Source organism: Labrus bergylta, chromosome 14 (assembly GCF_963930695.1).
Source record: "Labrus bergylta chromosome 14, fLabBer1.1, whole genome shotgun sequence".
Lineage (NCBI taxonomy): Eukaryota > Metazoa > Chordata > Actinopteri > Labriformes > Labridae > Labrus > Labrus bergylta.
The window spans coordinates 20,735,813-20,752,066 of record NC_089208.1 but is presented as its reverse complement, the minus strand read 5'-3'; the positions used below and the strand labels follow the sequence as shown (position 1 = coordinate 20,752,066).

General features: G+C 40.3%; 2 protein-coding genes across 3 annotated transcripts; both read right to left on the bottom strand.

The window, feature by feature from the left end:
• Positions 1 to 61: 61 nt before the first annotated feature.
• On the bottom strand, positions 62 to 9,121 carry kif20a (kinesin family member 20A). Of its 2 annotated transcripts, none has more exons than XM_020633347.3 (19): positions 8,938 to 9,120; positions 7,079 to 7,252; positions 6,671 to 6,796; positions 6,425 to 6,544; positions 6,076 to 6,214; positions 5,766 to 5,941; positions 5,193 to 5,292; positions 4,854 to 5,066; positions 4,214 to 4,325; positions 4,041 to 4,115; positions 3,797 to 3,940; positions 3,505 to 3,673; positions 3,261 to 3,413; positions 2,413 to 2,552; positions 2,171 to 2,273; positions 1,789 to 1,984; positions 1,602 to 1,693; positions 1,372 to 1,509; positions 62 to 782 (listed from the first exon to the last, which is right to left on the bottom strand). In XM_020633347.3, exons 2-19 carry the CDS (start codon positions 7,244 to 7,246, stop codon positions 411 to 413), a joined length of 2,736 nt encoding a protein of 911 aa, XP_020489003.2. In that variant the 5' UTR covers positions 7,247 to 7,252; positions 8,938 to 9,120; the 3' UTR covers positions 62 to 410. The 2 variants fall into 2 exon arrangements, with proteins under 2 accessions (XP_020489003.2, XP_065819175.1); XM_065963103.1 differs by lacking the exon at positions 62 to 782 and adding an exon at positions 947 to 973 and having other exon boundaries at positions 8,938 to 9,121.
• A 650-nt stretch (positions 9,122 to 9,771) lies between these two features.
• On the bottom strand, positions 9,772 to 14,443 carry zgc:175280 (cationic amino acid transporter 2 family protein). Its single transcript, XM_020633414.3, has 12 exons — positions 14,334 to 14,443; positions 13,221 to 13,591; positions 12,893 to 13,048; positions 12,573 to 12,729; positions 12,297 to 12,430; positions 11,979 to 12,201; positions 11,703 to 11,839; positions 11,513 to 11,615; positions 11,139 to 11,272; positions 10,876 to 11,042; positions 10,520 to 10,628; positions 9,772 to 10,412 (listed from the first exon to the last, which is right to left on the bottom strand). The coding sequence occupies exons 2-12, from the start codon at positions 13,588 to 13,590 to the stop codon at positions 10,273 to 10,275; spliced, it is 1,830 nt and encodes a 609-aa protein (XP_020489070.3). The 5' UTR covers position 13,591; positions 14,334 to 14,443; the 3' UTR covers positions 9,772 to 10,272.
• Between the last annotated feature and the right edge of the window lie 1,811 nt (positions 14,444 to 16,254).

Genomic DNA, 16,254 nt, shown 5'->3' with positions numbered 1-16,254 from the left:
TACAATGTAAAAATGCAATTTAAATGTTTTTTTATCGACTGTGATACTAAAGATAACTCCCAACGTTTTCAGATTTTATTGTAGAGAACAGAAAATAGTTACAGTGAAGGGATTGAAAGGACATGCAGACCAGGTTAATTACACACACACACACATATTATTGCTACTATACATACTGTAACTGTTTACCACTAAGCAGCTTTCTCACTAGCATACTGCAACCCCGATGAAAGCATAAATGTGCAACTGGCATGAACATTATATCTGTATTTGGCTTGACAACACCGAGCTAACTACTGAAAAACGTGAATATGTACAAAAAATATAAAATACCATAAAGTTTGAGCGAATATAAACTTTTCCTTTTGCATAACATAAAAGACGACACTCCCTATATGGCTTCAGAGAGCTCAGTACTTCCCCCTGAGATTGCGAGGGGTGAGGAGAGGGCTGGGAGGGGGAGAAGGCTGGCGGGAACGCAGGATCTGTGAGTAGGGGGTATCTGCTCCTTGACATGCTCGAGTGTTGTACTGGCGGGTTGGGGTACGCGTCGGGAACAGAGACTGGAAAAAGGGACGTTTTTGTGGAGGTCGGTTCTCTGTGTCAGTCGGTGCAGCAGCCACACAGCCTCTCTTCTTACAGGAACCTGCAGCGGGCGGGACAGAACCGGAGGTGGGCAGCTGGGGCCGGACAGCCTGTGTCTGGGCCAGGGTCTCTGCTTTCCTCCTTAAGTCGGCTTTTACGAGTGTCAGGCCGTTCTGGAGCTCCAACAGGATCTGGTCCTGAGAAGAAGTCAGTTAACAAGGTTAGACGAGACCACGGAGAGGGGGGGGAGGGAGTGGAGGGGGGGGGGGTGGGTTGAAGGTGAGGGAGGTGGAGAGAAAAGTAAGTCAAGCAAAATGAAATGCATAATCATGCTAATGCTCAGCAATCACCTGGTGCAGATGTTAGAAACCCAGATTTAGTTTAATAGCTGGCTTTGCATTAAGAGCGTTAGTGAAGAGATCAGAGGGAGAGAAAGAGAAAGGATCAAAGTTGAGAGTTGCACTCAAAGACTTAAAACTGCTTTGGTTGTTTTCCTTCAGCAATTAAATACATTTAATTAAATGAAAAGATATTTTGGTTTTAAAAATGAAAGTAGTATACTTCAAGTACACCTGACAATTACATTTAAATTGACGTCTGTCAAATGTAATGATCGGCCACGAACACAGAAATAAGCACAACTTGAAAACAAATTCCAATTAGTGAGCTTTGAAATAGCAAACTGTTTATTATTTGTGCTGTATTTGATAACATTTGTCTTTGCTGAAGTAATCTTATGACAACATAAATGAAGGAACATCATACTATAAACATTTGTAGTCCTACCTGTTTGGCTAGGGTCTCATCTGCAGTGGCTAAGGCCTGCCGCAGCCTCTCTCCTCCTGTGTTACGACAGCAGGCGCGTTCACCAGACTGCAGGTCCAACCCGAGCCTCTGCAGGTCCCCACGCAGCTGGCGCAGGTTCTGTAGGGGGGGGAAGGGAAGGGATTCAATCTTTTTGAGGGTATGAAAAACAAAAACGCTAACGACTTAGATATAATACAGCAGTAACTGACCCGTTGTCCTTCCTCCAGCTTGCGATCAGCAGAAGAGGTGAGGGCGCCTGTTGAACCTGGAACTTCCAGCTGCATCTTCAGCTTCACCAGTTCTGCCCAGACAAGCAGAAGGAGGAAGTCATCTTCCAATAACAATACCTCACCTGAAAAATAATAATCTGATTGTTCCTGTGATGTTGTGACTTACCTTGTGTCTTAGAGAGCAGTTCAGCACGACACTGCTGGAGCTCAGCATTCAGTCTGCTGACTTCAGGCTGACAATTGAGACGCTGAGAACGCCGAGGCCCCTCAGAGTCTTCCTGCGGCACCCACACGGGGACTGACTCAGTCGGCTTCTTCTTTTCAAGGGCGGCAGATAAAGCTTCAATCTCCTGATCTCGCTCCTAAAGATAGAACCAAACAGAATACGTTAGATTAATGTGAATAATGTGCTAACAAAAACCGCCACATTCTGGACATTTAAATGAGTTTGGGTAAAGTATCCATTACAGAAGATAGTAAACATACTACATTCTGACAGACTCTGCCTTGAAGTACTTTAAATTTAAAGTAAGTGATGAAGCGCCCACCTTCAGCTCCTGGCTGTAGAATTTCTTCAAATGCTTTTGAATGTTTGATATCTTGTCTTCGTATCTCTCTTCAATTAGAGCTCTCTCCGTCTCCAAGGTCTCACTGTAGATCAAAGAGGACTTCACAACTTAAAATCTGCGTCCATGATATATTCAAACACTTTGTCTGCAGTTTAATTAACAACTTCACATTTAGGGACATTTCTTTCACAGAAAAAAAAAGGATCTTAAAAGAAACACACCTGAAGTCGTTCTTCATCCCAGTGATGACCTCCATCATCTCAGACACCACCTGCTCTCTCACATTTGCCTCAAGAGCCTCTTTCTCCTCCCGCTGACGCTGCACCTCTCTCTTCAGGACATCGATGGCCTGCAGGAGAGCCTAGATTAAAAAAAAACAACAACAAAATCAGCTGTGAGGAACACTGGACAACAGGTTGTTTAAGACGCTACATTAACAATCAATTGTTAACCCTTTTCACACAGGTACTAAACTCCTGAATATTTCCAGACACCACACAACAGGTGGGCTGCATGTGTGAACACAAACAGCTAAATTTCTCACCCTGCCATCATCCGGACTTATTCCTGCCAGCCTCCCAGTAAAGAATGGTAGGCAGGTAATAGTCAGGAAAATTTTGCTGCAAGCAAGTTGACAGGATGATACTGTCGTTCACTTGTTTCACTGCTTTATACTCTGATAATAATAATAATGTTTCCATGGCTGTGTCCTAGTGGAAACGTTCTTATCCATGTTGTGATTGAAGTAACCCAGAAATAATAGCCATACCCAGTCCCCATACCAAAAAAATCCTTCCTTCTGCATTCACTTCTTAGCTGCCCCCGTCACCTACGGTATATTATAGTATTTTGAGTTGTGAGATCAAATCCTACACTGATAATGTTCTGCTGTGAGGCTCATGTGTAAAAGGCAAGTTCTTGAAAACATCAGGGCCTGAATGTCCTGACATTATCTAGAAAATATCAAGAGTGAATGTGTAAAAATTGGATTTTAAAAACAGACATCTCTTCGTTGTTTTCTGTCGTCAGTAAATATTTTATTCTCACATACAAGAGACAACGATATTACCTCAGTATTAAACATGGTGATATCTCCGTCTTCAACATCACTCTCATCCTCTTCCTCTTCCATCACCGTGCTGTCATTACCGTGTGCTGACGGCTCACGCAGCAGGGACAGGATGTAGGCCACTCTGGTCTTTGTGGATGGACCGTGGACCAGCTGAAATAACAAAGAGGGATTATTCTTTAATCCGTCACTCTCAAAAATCACACACATCAGAAGTTCAGCACACACAAGTGTGTTTGGTTACCTGAGTAGCAATGGCTGAGAATTTGAGGGCTTGGAGGGTCTCGTCGTAGATGGAGGCACATGGATTGATGTTCACCACCATGCTGGATGTTCCTCGGCCACAGAAGAAGCCCTGCAGGACCCGAGTCAGTTTACTGTCCCTGAAGGGCACCACTTGAGGGGCTCGGGACCTGTGACGAGTACAGAACAGATGTTCAAACGTACAAAGTGTCTCTAAATATCAATCCGTACGAGGGACATGTTTGAAGAAGAAAAGCAGGAGCGCATATGTGAAAAGGGCTCATAACACATACTTGTTGCTCTGGTTGTGCCTCAGAGCGCCGATGCAGCGTCCCAGCGTTAAGAGAGACGTGTTGATGTTGTTAGCCTCCTTCATCCTCTCACCATTCCGCTGCTCTTTACAGCGCTCAGACCCCGCCAGATCACACACAGTCAGTCTGAAGAAGACAAAGCATTAGACACGACCCTGGTTTACCACTTTGTCAACATCAAAATCAGAACCTGAGAAGTATTTTGGGTATCAATGGGTTAACTTACTCGCTGGTGTGCATCGCCGTGTCGGAATCTACCTCTTGGCGAACGTGCACGACCCGAATGGAGAAAATGCTGTGGCTGTGTAGACGATAAATGTATCATCAGCAATGTCATAAAAAGAAAATGGACAAACTAAATGAAAATGAGGTTTTGAGAGACACTGAATTTGCTCCTACCTGCGGCTGGAGTTGTGGTTGATGTGAGTGCTAGCGAAGCTCTGGTTACGATGTCCAGCTCTCAGAATCCTCCAAGCTTCCTCTGCACTGCGTACCTGGATCCAGGTGAGGTCTGAAAGAACAAGCAGAATAAAAATGACACTATTGTAGAGTTGTCGTGGTACCAGAATTTCCAACTTTTACAGCGTATTAGTAAAAATCCAACGATATTGACACCCGTTTGGATACAGCAGCAACACAAATGGTAGGAACAACTGCAACTTAGACAGTGTCACTTCTTCTGCTCTCTGGCTGTTTGTTAGAGACATAAATTAATCTTTTGAATCTTCAAGAGATCCCTTATGGATTTGCAAAACCTCAGTATTTGTTCGGCTGTGAATCTGAATGGACCACCTGTACCCTCTTCTCTTACTCCCGAAGCAGCTTGGGGTTAAAAATATGAAGATCTGTATACAAAAAAACCCCTTTGATACTCTAAGATAAGATGGATCATTCAAATAATACAGATCGTATTGTTTTAAAACACGAGGTGTGTTCTAAAAGTATTGAAGTCGAGAACATTTTGGCAACCTCTCACCCTCATTTAGCAAAAAGCAGCAACCGTTGTAGCTACTGTATAATAGTATTTGAAGTTTTTCACCTTTCACATAGGGGTTGCCCTGCTTGTCGTCACTGAGGCGCAGTGTGACCCTTTTTCTCAGCTGCAGGGAGGGCGAATTATCCAGAAGGTCATACAGGAACTCATTGTAGATTTCATAGAAGGACACCCAGATAGAAAACTGCACCCCGTCCTCCAGATCATCACCTCCGCTGTGTGAGAGGCTGTCGGGCTCCAGACACACACTGTCGGCGTCTGCAAAGAGTGAGAGTTGACGATAAATGTACCAGGGAGGGATGTGAACGGCATTAGACAAGAAAGAGGCAATAAAAAGGCATTTGGATATTCATAATGGAATCACACCCATCATGTCCTTCTCACCTTCAAGCTGGGTGGCAAAGTTGGATGTAGAGGAGAGTCCTCCAACACCGCTGTCCCAGATTGTAGTGGTTCCACCTCGACGAGAGTTTTGACTCTCATCCTGTAACAAACACAATCAGCACATTAGCTCACATTTGAATGATTATATTCATATACGTAGTGCGGTTAGTAAGATCAGACAGATTTATATAAGAAGGACCCAGACTTGAAAAAATGTACACTCCTTTTATTTTTGAAAAGTCCCATAAATGGCTTTGAGAAAGTAACTTTTAAACCTTTTGATGTAAAGTGTGTATGCATGAGACAGAGCTGGAAGTTTTTGTCTGCAAGTTCATAGCTTGCTTGGACAAAGATTAATAAATGGAGAAAAACAACTCTGAACGGATTTAACTGCTATTTGAATGACGCTTAACTAGATGAATTTCTTATGGGCATGGGAAAAACAACTGATTCAAAATGACATGCTGCTATAACAGATATAAACAAATGTACATTGCTGACGACTGGGACACTAAAGGAAAGCAGAATGACATTTTTCATGACTCTTAGTGTTTTTTTTCTCCTTCATTTTACCTCTTTGAGCAGAGAGTTTCTGCGGATTTCCTCCGCCCTGACCTCGCCGGAGTCAAGCTGCCTCACATCCTGAGACATGACGGGCTTCAGGTCCATGGCACCGTAGAGGCGACCCTGCAGTTTCCTGAACAGCGACGCTAAAGCCCGAGGCAGCAGGCCAGCCTCTCGACCACTGCCTGCAGGTCAAAGTTTGACATTTTTGTTTTGATTGTGTGTGTCAGCATCTACCACCATCATAACAATGAAACCTTTGTTGTATATTATTTTGTTTTTAAAGGGACAGTCTGAATAAGGGGAAGGGGGAACATACCCTGAATAGTGTAAGTCTTTCCAGAGTTGGTGACACCGTAAGTGTAGAGGAGTCTGTTTTCTCCTTGAAGCACATCTTTCACCATCTTCTTCATCGTGCTTTCATAAAACTGCTGCTGTGTGGTCTCTGGGCCAAAAATCTGGGGGAAATGGTTGATTATCAATCATCAGTTTGTGTCCTCTTTTCAAAGTGGAAAACTTATCACCTCAGTGCCTACATTTATTGCTAAGTCGTTGCATGCTGTGTACATCAATTAGCCTACATCTAGCAGCTATAAAATGATCTAAACAACAATATTTTTTAACCTAAGCCTTCAAATCAACACAATGTAGAAGTGTGACCTCCTTACCTTTGAGAAGCTGAACTTGTGCATGCTCTGGGTGATGCCCTTCTCTGCAGTCCTCATGTTCTGAGATTCTTTTGGGGCTTTAAGCAGCAGAGTCTCTTCATCTTGGACCGCCACACAACCCTAAAAGAAGAAGAGTAGATCTTGGGCACATGGCAAAGATGCACTGCAAGCAATAAAGGCACATATCTAACCAAAGGGGGGGGGGGGACAGACACAGGAGAATTCATGTTGCTTTCATGGTCTCACCTGCTCTTCCCCCTTGTCTCGCTCGGTCCCAGAAAGTGGACGGATTCGCAGAAAAACGTTCACCCTTTCTGCGCTATCGCCATCACAGCTTCCTTGTCTCCCTGCTGCAGATTTCACTGCTAGTTTCTAGAAGAACATTTAAAAAAAGAAGGAGGATTTCAAAACACGAACCATTAAAAAAGGTCCAATAAGCTTCTACACATTAAAGAAGGCAGCAAGTCAACGTTAAGACTGTGGGTTTCAAAACATTTAAGAAAGCCTGCTGTACTTTTTTCAATATAGGAAATGCATTCAACATTTTAAAGATACACTAATGGTGAAAACTGTTCAAGTGTTAAAAAAAGCTTCATTTGTTTACAATGAGACTCCAAACAGGGTTCAGTGCAACACATAAACGTCGCCTCTCACCGATTCTGTAATGGATGGGTGAGGGTCCAGGCCGGGGGAAATCACAGAGATCTCTGGTAGACGTGGTCTGGTCTTGCCTCCGAGCTCTGCTGCCGTGGACTCAAACACGGCTATTTCATCATCTTCATCATAGGGGCATCCACACGGGGAGGACAAAGACAGCGCCATGCTGACCTGTTACAATGACACAAATCTTTATGAGTATATCAAGTTGTTTTCACTGGGGTTGTCACGAAACTAGAATTTTAAACTTCGATACGATTCTAGTAAAAACAATAGAGCTGATTTGACACCACAGGAAAAACTAAATAAGTCCAAGGCTCCCAATATGGGGTAAGCTCTGGTTTTCGATGATCAAATAATGCAAGAAACTCCTTCAAACTGTCTAAATTGCACAAATTCAATTTATGTGCAATTTATTCAGTGCTCTCTCCCTTGATACAAATTTAGGTTAAATCTATGACCAATGATATATACTTTTTTTTCAAGCTCTTTCCAATACTAAAATAACAGAGATTGTATCATATCAAAACACATTGTGTCAGAAAGTATACAAATGTTTGACTGCATTGATTTCAACACCTTTCCAGCCTGCCTAGAAAAGTCTGACTAAGCCACCGTGTAGTGTTCCTTCACATGTAGGCTCAGGATAGGGATTATAATCATAGTACAAGTTAGTGTTTAAAAAGGACAGGATAGATAAGATAAATACAGATAGAAACAACAAGAGGATGTATATACAAAAGTATATAATATAAATAGTTGAGCAACTATGAAGTATGTCTTCCAAAGTTAGCATATAATAAGGCCATCACTGAAGATGCAAATCTCTAACATCATGTGGCCTCGGGCAGAAACTCAACGTTTCAAAAGGATTCGTTTGAATGAAGGTGTGTCACGACCAGGTGAGAAAACACAGAAACTGGATGAGCTCTTAAAACTACAATAAAACTCAAAACAGGTATTTATTTTAACGGCTGTCGAATGTCCTAACAAGTTGGGTATTGGTGCAGAATAGTTTTACCATTGAAAAAAAAACAAAAAAAAAAACAGATGCTTTTGATTGGACTGGACTGGTTTACACAGACTATCAAAAATAGATAGGGAAGACTTAGGTGACAGTTCTGAGATAAACTTAATGAAGCCCCAGGTTTAAGAGGAGCAACACACTTTACTATTCATATTTCTCTCTACAAATAACTTTCAACATTTAACCTAACTGAGTTGGGACAGCTTACATTCTGTGTTCCTGAGAGCCATAATCATTTTGCCAAAAATTGCAACATAATACACTTGTTCTCATCAAACTATCCAACATTACCCCAACATCAGGCTTATGTCTAAGTCACTGTTATTGACACATACCAGTCTGACCATACCTGACACATACCAGTCCAGGGTGTGTAATAATAAGCAGATTCAAAACTAAACCTGACTCCCTGCCTTTCCAGGCCACACCTCCTGCAGTCCGTTGATCTTTTAACATGGGAGGGAGCTTAATAAGTGAACATATGAGGAGTTATTATAATGTAGATATGGGCTACAGAAATGTATTTGAAAGACTTAACTAGTAACATTAAGCCCTCTTTATTCAAAAGTAACATTAATCTCCTGACGCTCAGGTAAACAGAGTCACATTTGAAGAACATTATCGTTATATTCTGGATATTTTGTTTGTATTACATGTTGTTGTTATCATCTTCGTTGCAAGTTGGGAAGCTGGATAAAAGCTTTAAAATAAGTTTTAGACATATTCAACTTCATCTTAATGGTATTTAGCAGGTTATCGATGTTGTTGTTGTTGTGACGCATTGAATGAACCCGCTTGAAGTATCCACGAGGTTAAACATTTGACTTACCTAGAATATCCAAATGGATTTTGTAGTTGCTCAATGTCCGTAAATTCCAACGTTTGTCAACAACACTAAAGTATTTCACAAAAAGTAAAAGTGGTTGGTTTAAAACCGAGCGACCTGAAACTACCTACACCGACGTACTGTGCCCTGACATCGCTGAATTAACAAAGTCGACTGATTTTCGTTTTTGAACGATGCGCTTACAAGCAGAGCGACTCGCCGATTGGTTAAGGCTTAGTGACGTTGCACTCAAATGTAAACTCCCTGATTGGCTGGCTCACGTCTGCGTGCCACGTAAACTGCGTCTCCTTAAACAACGAAGCCGTCAAGAAGTTCCACTCGTGTTGTTTATACTGTATATACAGTATATATGGTTGTGTATAAAGATTACAAGCGATTTAAATAAAAAGTGATAATAAATCTTAATAATTATAAAAAAAAACAAGTTTAGAAAGGAATATGTTTAGAAAGAAATTAAGAAAGAACGACATTTACATTGCACATTTACTTTTAATCTTCCATATTTAATCTTTCATATTTAAGACTAGTAATGCTTAGTTAAATCCTGGTTGTATATATTCCCATTCTTAGTTTTGATATTTTTAGTACTTATTTACTTTGTATTTAATATTATATTATGTTTAGATTTGCTAACATTGTGTTTTTTACTCATATTGTGTGTTTGGACAACCTGCTGCTGTAACGCCACAATTTCCCAGTTTGGGATCAATAAAGTAATTCTCTTCTCTTCTATTTAGAACGAAATAAAGAAATAATATGGCAGGTGGGTTTCCAACACAGTTATGATATTTTGTCCATAGAGAGATGAGGCAGAAAGTGGATACATGCTTATCCAAAATGATACTGTCGTGTTTATTTCACTGTGTATACATAATGATTCTTTTTTAAAAATACACAAATACACAACACAGAGTTCAATAACATTATAAAGTTCTCGGTCCAGTCGAGAAAATGTGGGGGACTTAAGAGAAAAATAATTCCTTGCATCTAGCCGTATCGTGCTATACTTGTAAATATTCAACAGCTCAACTGCATAAAAGTTGTTGTGAGTTAATGCAAGTATTTTTTAACACTTTACACTCTGACTAAATGCATTGTATGTACAACACACTTATTTGTTATTGTAAGAAGACCTGTATACATTTCAACACATTTATTAATGAGATGAATGTGATTTTTGACACTTTGACAAATACTGCACTAAGTTGGAACACTTTGCTTTTTGAATGTTGTTTTATTCCTCGTTTAACTCGATGCAGTAAATGACAAAACAATATTATAAAAAAACACAAACCAGCACTCTGAAGTTGAAAATGTCTAACCATTCAAATCTTGTCCAGGCTCAAAGTTTTCCTCCGTGATATTCATGCTGTGAATACTGACTTGATTGTGTGAATTTTGAAGCCTTTGTTTCTGCACGCTGTGGTGAACACCATAACAGAAGTAGATGATTAAACCTGTTCAAAGAAGATTTATGTTAAACATGGTCATGGTCATGCTCATTTTATTTGATTGAAATTAAAATTATTTATTTATTCTAAAAGGACTTTTTTTTTTCACATACCTACTGCCATCCACACAGCGTAGCGGATCCATGTGTCTGATCCAAGTTGAACCATTAGATAAACATTGACTAAAGTGCTGAAAATAGGAAGCGCCGGCACGAAAGGAACCTGTTTAAGAGCAGAAAAGTTGTAACAAATAATGAGAGAATACTTTGCTCTTTTTGTGTAGAAATTCAAAGTGGTAAAATGCTGGTTGATATTAATGGTTAGGAATAATGTCCTTCATTGACACATCAAATTGTATAATGCCAGTAATGATGGTGGCTAAAATGAATATCAAACCACATTGTTTTATGCTCCCAGACAGATAGATAGATAGATAGATAGATAGATAGATAGGTGCATAGAGGCATACCATGAAAGCAGCTTTGGATATACTCTGAGGTTGTCTCCAGATGATCAGGGTAGTGAGGGCAAACATCAGAGTAAATATAGAGACACAAAGTAAACTCCACCACTGGAGGGCCTGCAGGGAGTCCACTGCCCTCGATATGACGAGGCTTAGAACGACAGCTAAAAAGACTGAAGAGAACAATGTAAATTAAGAGATCACTACACATTTAGAAAATAATGCTGTGTATTAATAACTTGACTGTTTTTTTTTAAATGATCACTTACTCATAAAAACAGTCAAAACAGACACATTTTGTGATGTCCTTGAGGTGGCTTGAGATGGAGGATCTAAAAGTCCGGTTCCTGTGAAGGGCTCTGTTTTGCTGAAACTTGAATCCTCACTGAGATCTGGTTGATACCTGTAACAGGGAGGAATTATAAATAAATGGACCAAAGAATTGGCTTAACATCACATTCACCTCTATATAAGGTGTTGAATGAAATAGCTGAAATAGATATTGGGCTGAATGCATATTGTGTAATCATTGCACATTTGATCATTTTTCAAACCCTTCTGCCAAACTTTTGAGCTGTGTTAAAATTCTGTCTTTTTTTTAATCATTTTACCTTGAGGTAATATTCATGATGAATCCTCCTACCTCAATATGAGAATACATATAGCTACTAGTGTGTAGGCAAAGAGGGTTCCTATTGACATCATGTCAACCAGAGCCTTCAGGTCGAACAACAACGCCATGATAGCTGAAAAGACAAGAACAACATTCAAATTCCTTCATCAGCTGACGGGTAAGTTCATCTTGTGGATCTGATTAGAATTGGCTGATTCACCTGCAACAACCCCTGATGCTAAAGTAGCTATGACAGGACTTTGTCTGTCACTCATTTTACTGAGAGGTTTGAAGAGAAGGCCGTCCCTGGCCATGGCGAAGAGAACACGCGGCATCGGGAACATTGATCCTAGTAAACTGTGAGAAACAATTCAAATAAATCATCAATAAACACTCATAAAATGAAGTTCTGGTAAATCCCGGCAGAAGAAACTGATGTTACTTTCATTTGCAGAGTGGAGTTCGGTTTATAAATGGCACACTGTGCTTCCTTTACCTTGTTGACAGAGCACACAGGGATCCCACAGACACCACATACTTTGCAGGGCCCCAGCCGATGTACGTAAAAGCCACAGGCAGTGGGCTGTGAACGCTGAGCAAATAATACGGCATCATAAGAGTCAGGGCGGCAGAGACGCCGAAGTAAGCCAAGAAGCAGATGAGGAGGGACGCCACAATCCCGAGCGGGATCGACTTCTGAGGGTTTTGGACCTCCTCTCCTAAAAAAACCCATTTTATTGAACTCACTTGTATTTAACGCCAGATCCTCTCCAGTCTCACAGTGTGTTGTTTATACATGTGCGCATTTATTTACCTGTTGTGGCAATGCAGTCAAATCCTACAAATGCATAAAAGCAAGTGGCGGCTCCGGCTAATGTTCCTTCAAAGCCAAAAGGGAAAAATCCTCCAATGCCAAATGTGGTGGTCTGATTCAGTGAGGTGTGATTTCTGAAAACAAAAAATAGGAATAGCAATTGATTTGTATAGACACAACATTGTTATACATATCCTAGTTATTTATAGTAGATAAATTCAAGTGTTCTCATTCTATACTTATTGGTACCGTATACAAAAAAATGAGACCCCTTACTCGTATTCGTCCAGGAGATAATCTTCACTAAGGTACCAGTTGTTGATGTCCCCTTTAATGACTCCAGAAAGGATCACAAACAGCAACACCAAGATGTTCACCGCTGTGAAAATCTTATTGACTATAGCAGACTCTTTGACACCAAACGCAAGAATCCCTAGAGAAGAAACACAGAAAATGCAAAGCTGACTCAGAAGTGGAAATGATGGCTCCTCGTTAGTAAAATTATATTCAATACAGGGAAATTTGTTTTTGTTATCTTAAAATGTTTGAATATTCATTTGGTAACACGTCAGAGGGGTTCAGACTGTGAAACCTACCTGCCAGGAGCATTATGAGGCCAGCTGCAAAGAAGTCTGGGTAAGGAGCTAAGCCGGGTAAATCCATCGAAGCCTGTTTCCCCAGAGAGTTGGCAATGACATTTCCAATGAGATCATCAAAGGTCCCACTCCATGCTCGGGCAACACTTGATGTCCCTTAAAACACAAAAAACAAGAAGGTACAATGTTAACAGATTCACAAAAAGGCTAACCATACATTCTAAAAATCTGTCAGATTTGAGTCTCATTGGAAACATTGTGAAGTTTAAGAGGATGGATGTTATAAAGAGAGTACTTAAACATGTCATGAAACACCCCGTATATTTACCTATGACATAGGACAGCAGCAGGTTCCAGCCGGTGATAAAAGCCCATATCTCCCCCACAGTCACATAGCTGTAGAGATAAGCAGAGCCAGTCTTGGGAACCCTAGCTCCAAATTCAGCATAGCAAAGTCCCGCAAAGACCGAGGCCACCGCCGCTATCAGGAAGGCGATGATGATACTCGGCCCGGCTACGGTTCTGGCCACCTCTCCCGACAGCACATACACGCCGGCCCCAAGCGTGCTGCCCACCCCAAGAGCCACCAGGTCCAGAGTGGTCAGGCATCGGCGAAAGTTTGACACCTCTCCTTCAGGCTCCAGAGGTTTTCTACGGGACAGACTCTGCAGGAGGAGCAGGATCTTTGCACCAGACATCCTGTCCATAAAGACATTTGTGATCACAGATTAGGAGAAAGAAATTTAAACAGAAAAATGGCATTACTGAAGACTGATACAACAGTGCATTTACATTTTAGGACATCTATTAGAAGAGAAAATAACTCGGTAGACTGTTTGTCTGACAAAAACAAAATCACTGATTATAGATTGACCAAAAATAACAAATGAAACACATATTGTTGTTCAATAAAATAAAACTGTAAGTCCTTGGCAGATGTTCCTAATCATAGTATGAGTCATAGAAACTCATTCATTAGTTTACTGTTACACTAATTTGCATTATTTCATCAGTGTGGCAAAGCAGAACTCTTGAGAGCAAGTTCAGCTAATGACATGAATGATATAAAAGATATAAATGCTGCAAAAGTCAGAAACTCTTAAATTGACTCAGTGTGACATTTATACAGAGATAATAAAGTTACATTTTGCCATCAGAATATTAATATATTGATGTAGTAAAATGCATATAATGCAGGTAGCCTGGTTAAAAAAAACACCTTTAACATCATTTTAAACGAGCTATCAGAAACATGAGCCCTCTTTATCAATGTACACTGATTTACCTTTACATTATGCAACAATGACTTTTCAATGACTAAATACAGAGTCACATGATCATTTATTATCAAACATTATGAAGACATTAATCTTATAAGTTATTAAATTGAGATCACCTTCAGTAGATTGCATGCATCATTATAGGAGAGAAACAGCCTTACCTGTTCAGCTTCACGCGGCCGTGTGTGGGATTTTGATCTGAGCCGGACTATCTGTGAGGATAAATCCATTCACTGTGAACACCTCACAGTGCAGCATTTTTGACACGTTATGTTACATTTCAAACATACGTGCCATTTCTGAAAAACACAGCGACAGGATGATTTGTGTGAGTATTTTTATGTGTGTGCTGAAGATGTCATGGAGGCCATCGCACCTCGTTTTGCTTTAACTCATCAAGAATCGTGTTTTGTGGGACATTTCAGAATGAATGCTTTACACACTCTATTACATTACTGATATCCATAAAAGGGCAAAATGTGATTAATAACATTTGAGTTAAATGTGATGATGTCATGTTGTATTAAGCATAGATAACTAATTCAAGTCAACGGAACTCTGCAGGATTTTTCTTGATATTTAATTTTGTATTATTGAGCTTTTTTCTTTTATTTGATAAGACAGTGGATGGACTAAGAAATCAGGATGAGAGAGTGAGTAATGACAGGCAGGAAAGAAGCCACAGGTCGGACTTGAACCCGGGCCGTCTGCTTGGAGGATTCAAGCCTCCCTAAATGGGGCAGGACCTAATCGCTAGGCCATCTGCACCCCAGGACTTTTCATTGGATCAAGGTTTTTGTTGCTTGATTGAGCAGTCTGTTTATACGAGAAAAAATATTATTTCAATTCATTTGAACTCTAAGTTACTCCTGAGGTGAAAGATTTCAAACTTATAAAACTCTATTCTGGGATGAAAATTAACATCGTCTTTCACCTCGTCCAATGACGCCTGTTTTTACTTTTTGTCACAGACAATCATTTCATATTGATTGCCAAGATGGTTGTCACATACATAAAGTTCCCTTTGGTATTTCACACATAATAAACACAGGAGGGGCGATACATTTTTTGAAATAAAGGATACAAAAGTAGAAATATGTCAAAAACAATTGTTTAAAGATGAAAAGTGCTGCATACTGGGTTAACAAAGAAGTGGATATTTCATAAATACTGTATAAATGTCAAACATGGTCAAACTATATTATCAAAATACACGTCAAATATTTGTTTCTGTAATATGGTTTCTGTCATTATAGTTCTTGTCATGCTGATTTATGCTCACGTGTTCATTTTTCTGAGTTTAGTTTCAACGAGTTTGATGCTTAAAAACGTGTAAGTGATTGACAGGTCTGTTGACAAATGAGGCTTCTGAGGCGCTGATGGAAAGGATTAGCAGAGTAGAGGACGAACGGGGAGATGAAATGTACCGATCAAACTTTTCATAACATCACTTGCCCACTTCAAACCAACACAAGAATCTGTTCTGCTGTGGACAATCGAAAGGATCTTTGCCCTTTTTTTTTTTTGTAAGTTTATATTTTGTTTTGTGTAGCAGAAGGGGGCGGGTTGTCAAAACCGCGTAAGAGTCTAATGAACGCTCCTAGCTCCAAGTGATGTCATCAGTGCGATATGTCGGCGCCTGATGCTTGGCTTCACTCCTGTATAACAAAAAGAGGTGAAGACGCATCACTCATCTTTATGTACAGTCAATGACTCTAAATGATTTCAGGGTTTCTAAATATACTACAAATGATCAAACCCCTCCAATAGAAGTTGATTGAAAAAAATAAGAAAATCTTCAGTAAATTATGTTTCGTATATTAAGGTTTAAAACACAAAACCCTCCCATGTGCCTGATGTGGACACAGACTTTACAATATGTTGACTTATCTGTGGCCCACCGCCGGTCTCGGTGGGCCACAGATAAGTCAACATATTGTAAAGTGAAATAGTTGTCATTAAAGAGGTCTGCTCAGCAACAAATTGATTAAACATTCATCAGAGCATGACATGACCAACTAACTGTTTGAGGAACATCAGGGTGCAATCCACTGCTTCCAGGGGCTCCTGGGGTCGTGCAGC

Coding starts and splice junctions, on each gene's coding strand:
- kif20a (XM_020633347.3), bottom strand. CDS start 7,246: ATGGCGCTGTCTTTGTCCTCCCCGTGTGGATGCCCCTATGATGAAGAT. Junction 5,067..5,192: donor CTTTGCCACCCAGCTTGAAG/GTGAGAAGGACA, acceptor CACTCTTTGCAG/ACGCCGACAGTGTGTGTCTG. Junction 1,510..1,601: donor AGCTGGAGGAAGGACAACGG/GTCAGTTACTGC, acceptor CCCCCCCTACAG/AACCTGCGCCAGCTGCGTGG.
- zgc:175280 (XM_020633414.3), bottom strand. CDS start 13,590: ATGTCTGGTGCAAAGATCCTGCTCCTCCTGCAGAGTCTGTCCCGTAGA. Junction 12,431..12,572: donor TATCTCCTGGACGAATACGA/GTAAGGGGTCTC, acceptor TTTTGTTTTCAG/AAATCACACCTCACTGAATC. Junction 11,273..11,512: donor ATATGTATTCTCATATTGAG/GTAGGAGGATTC, acceptor TCCCTGTTACAG/GTATCAACCAGATCTCAGTG.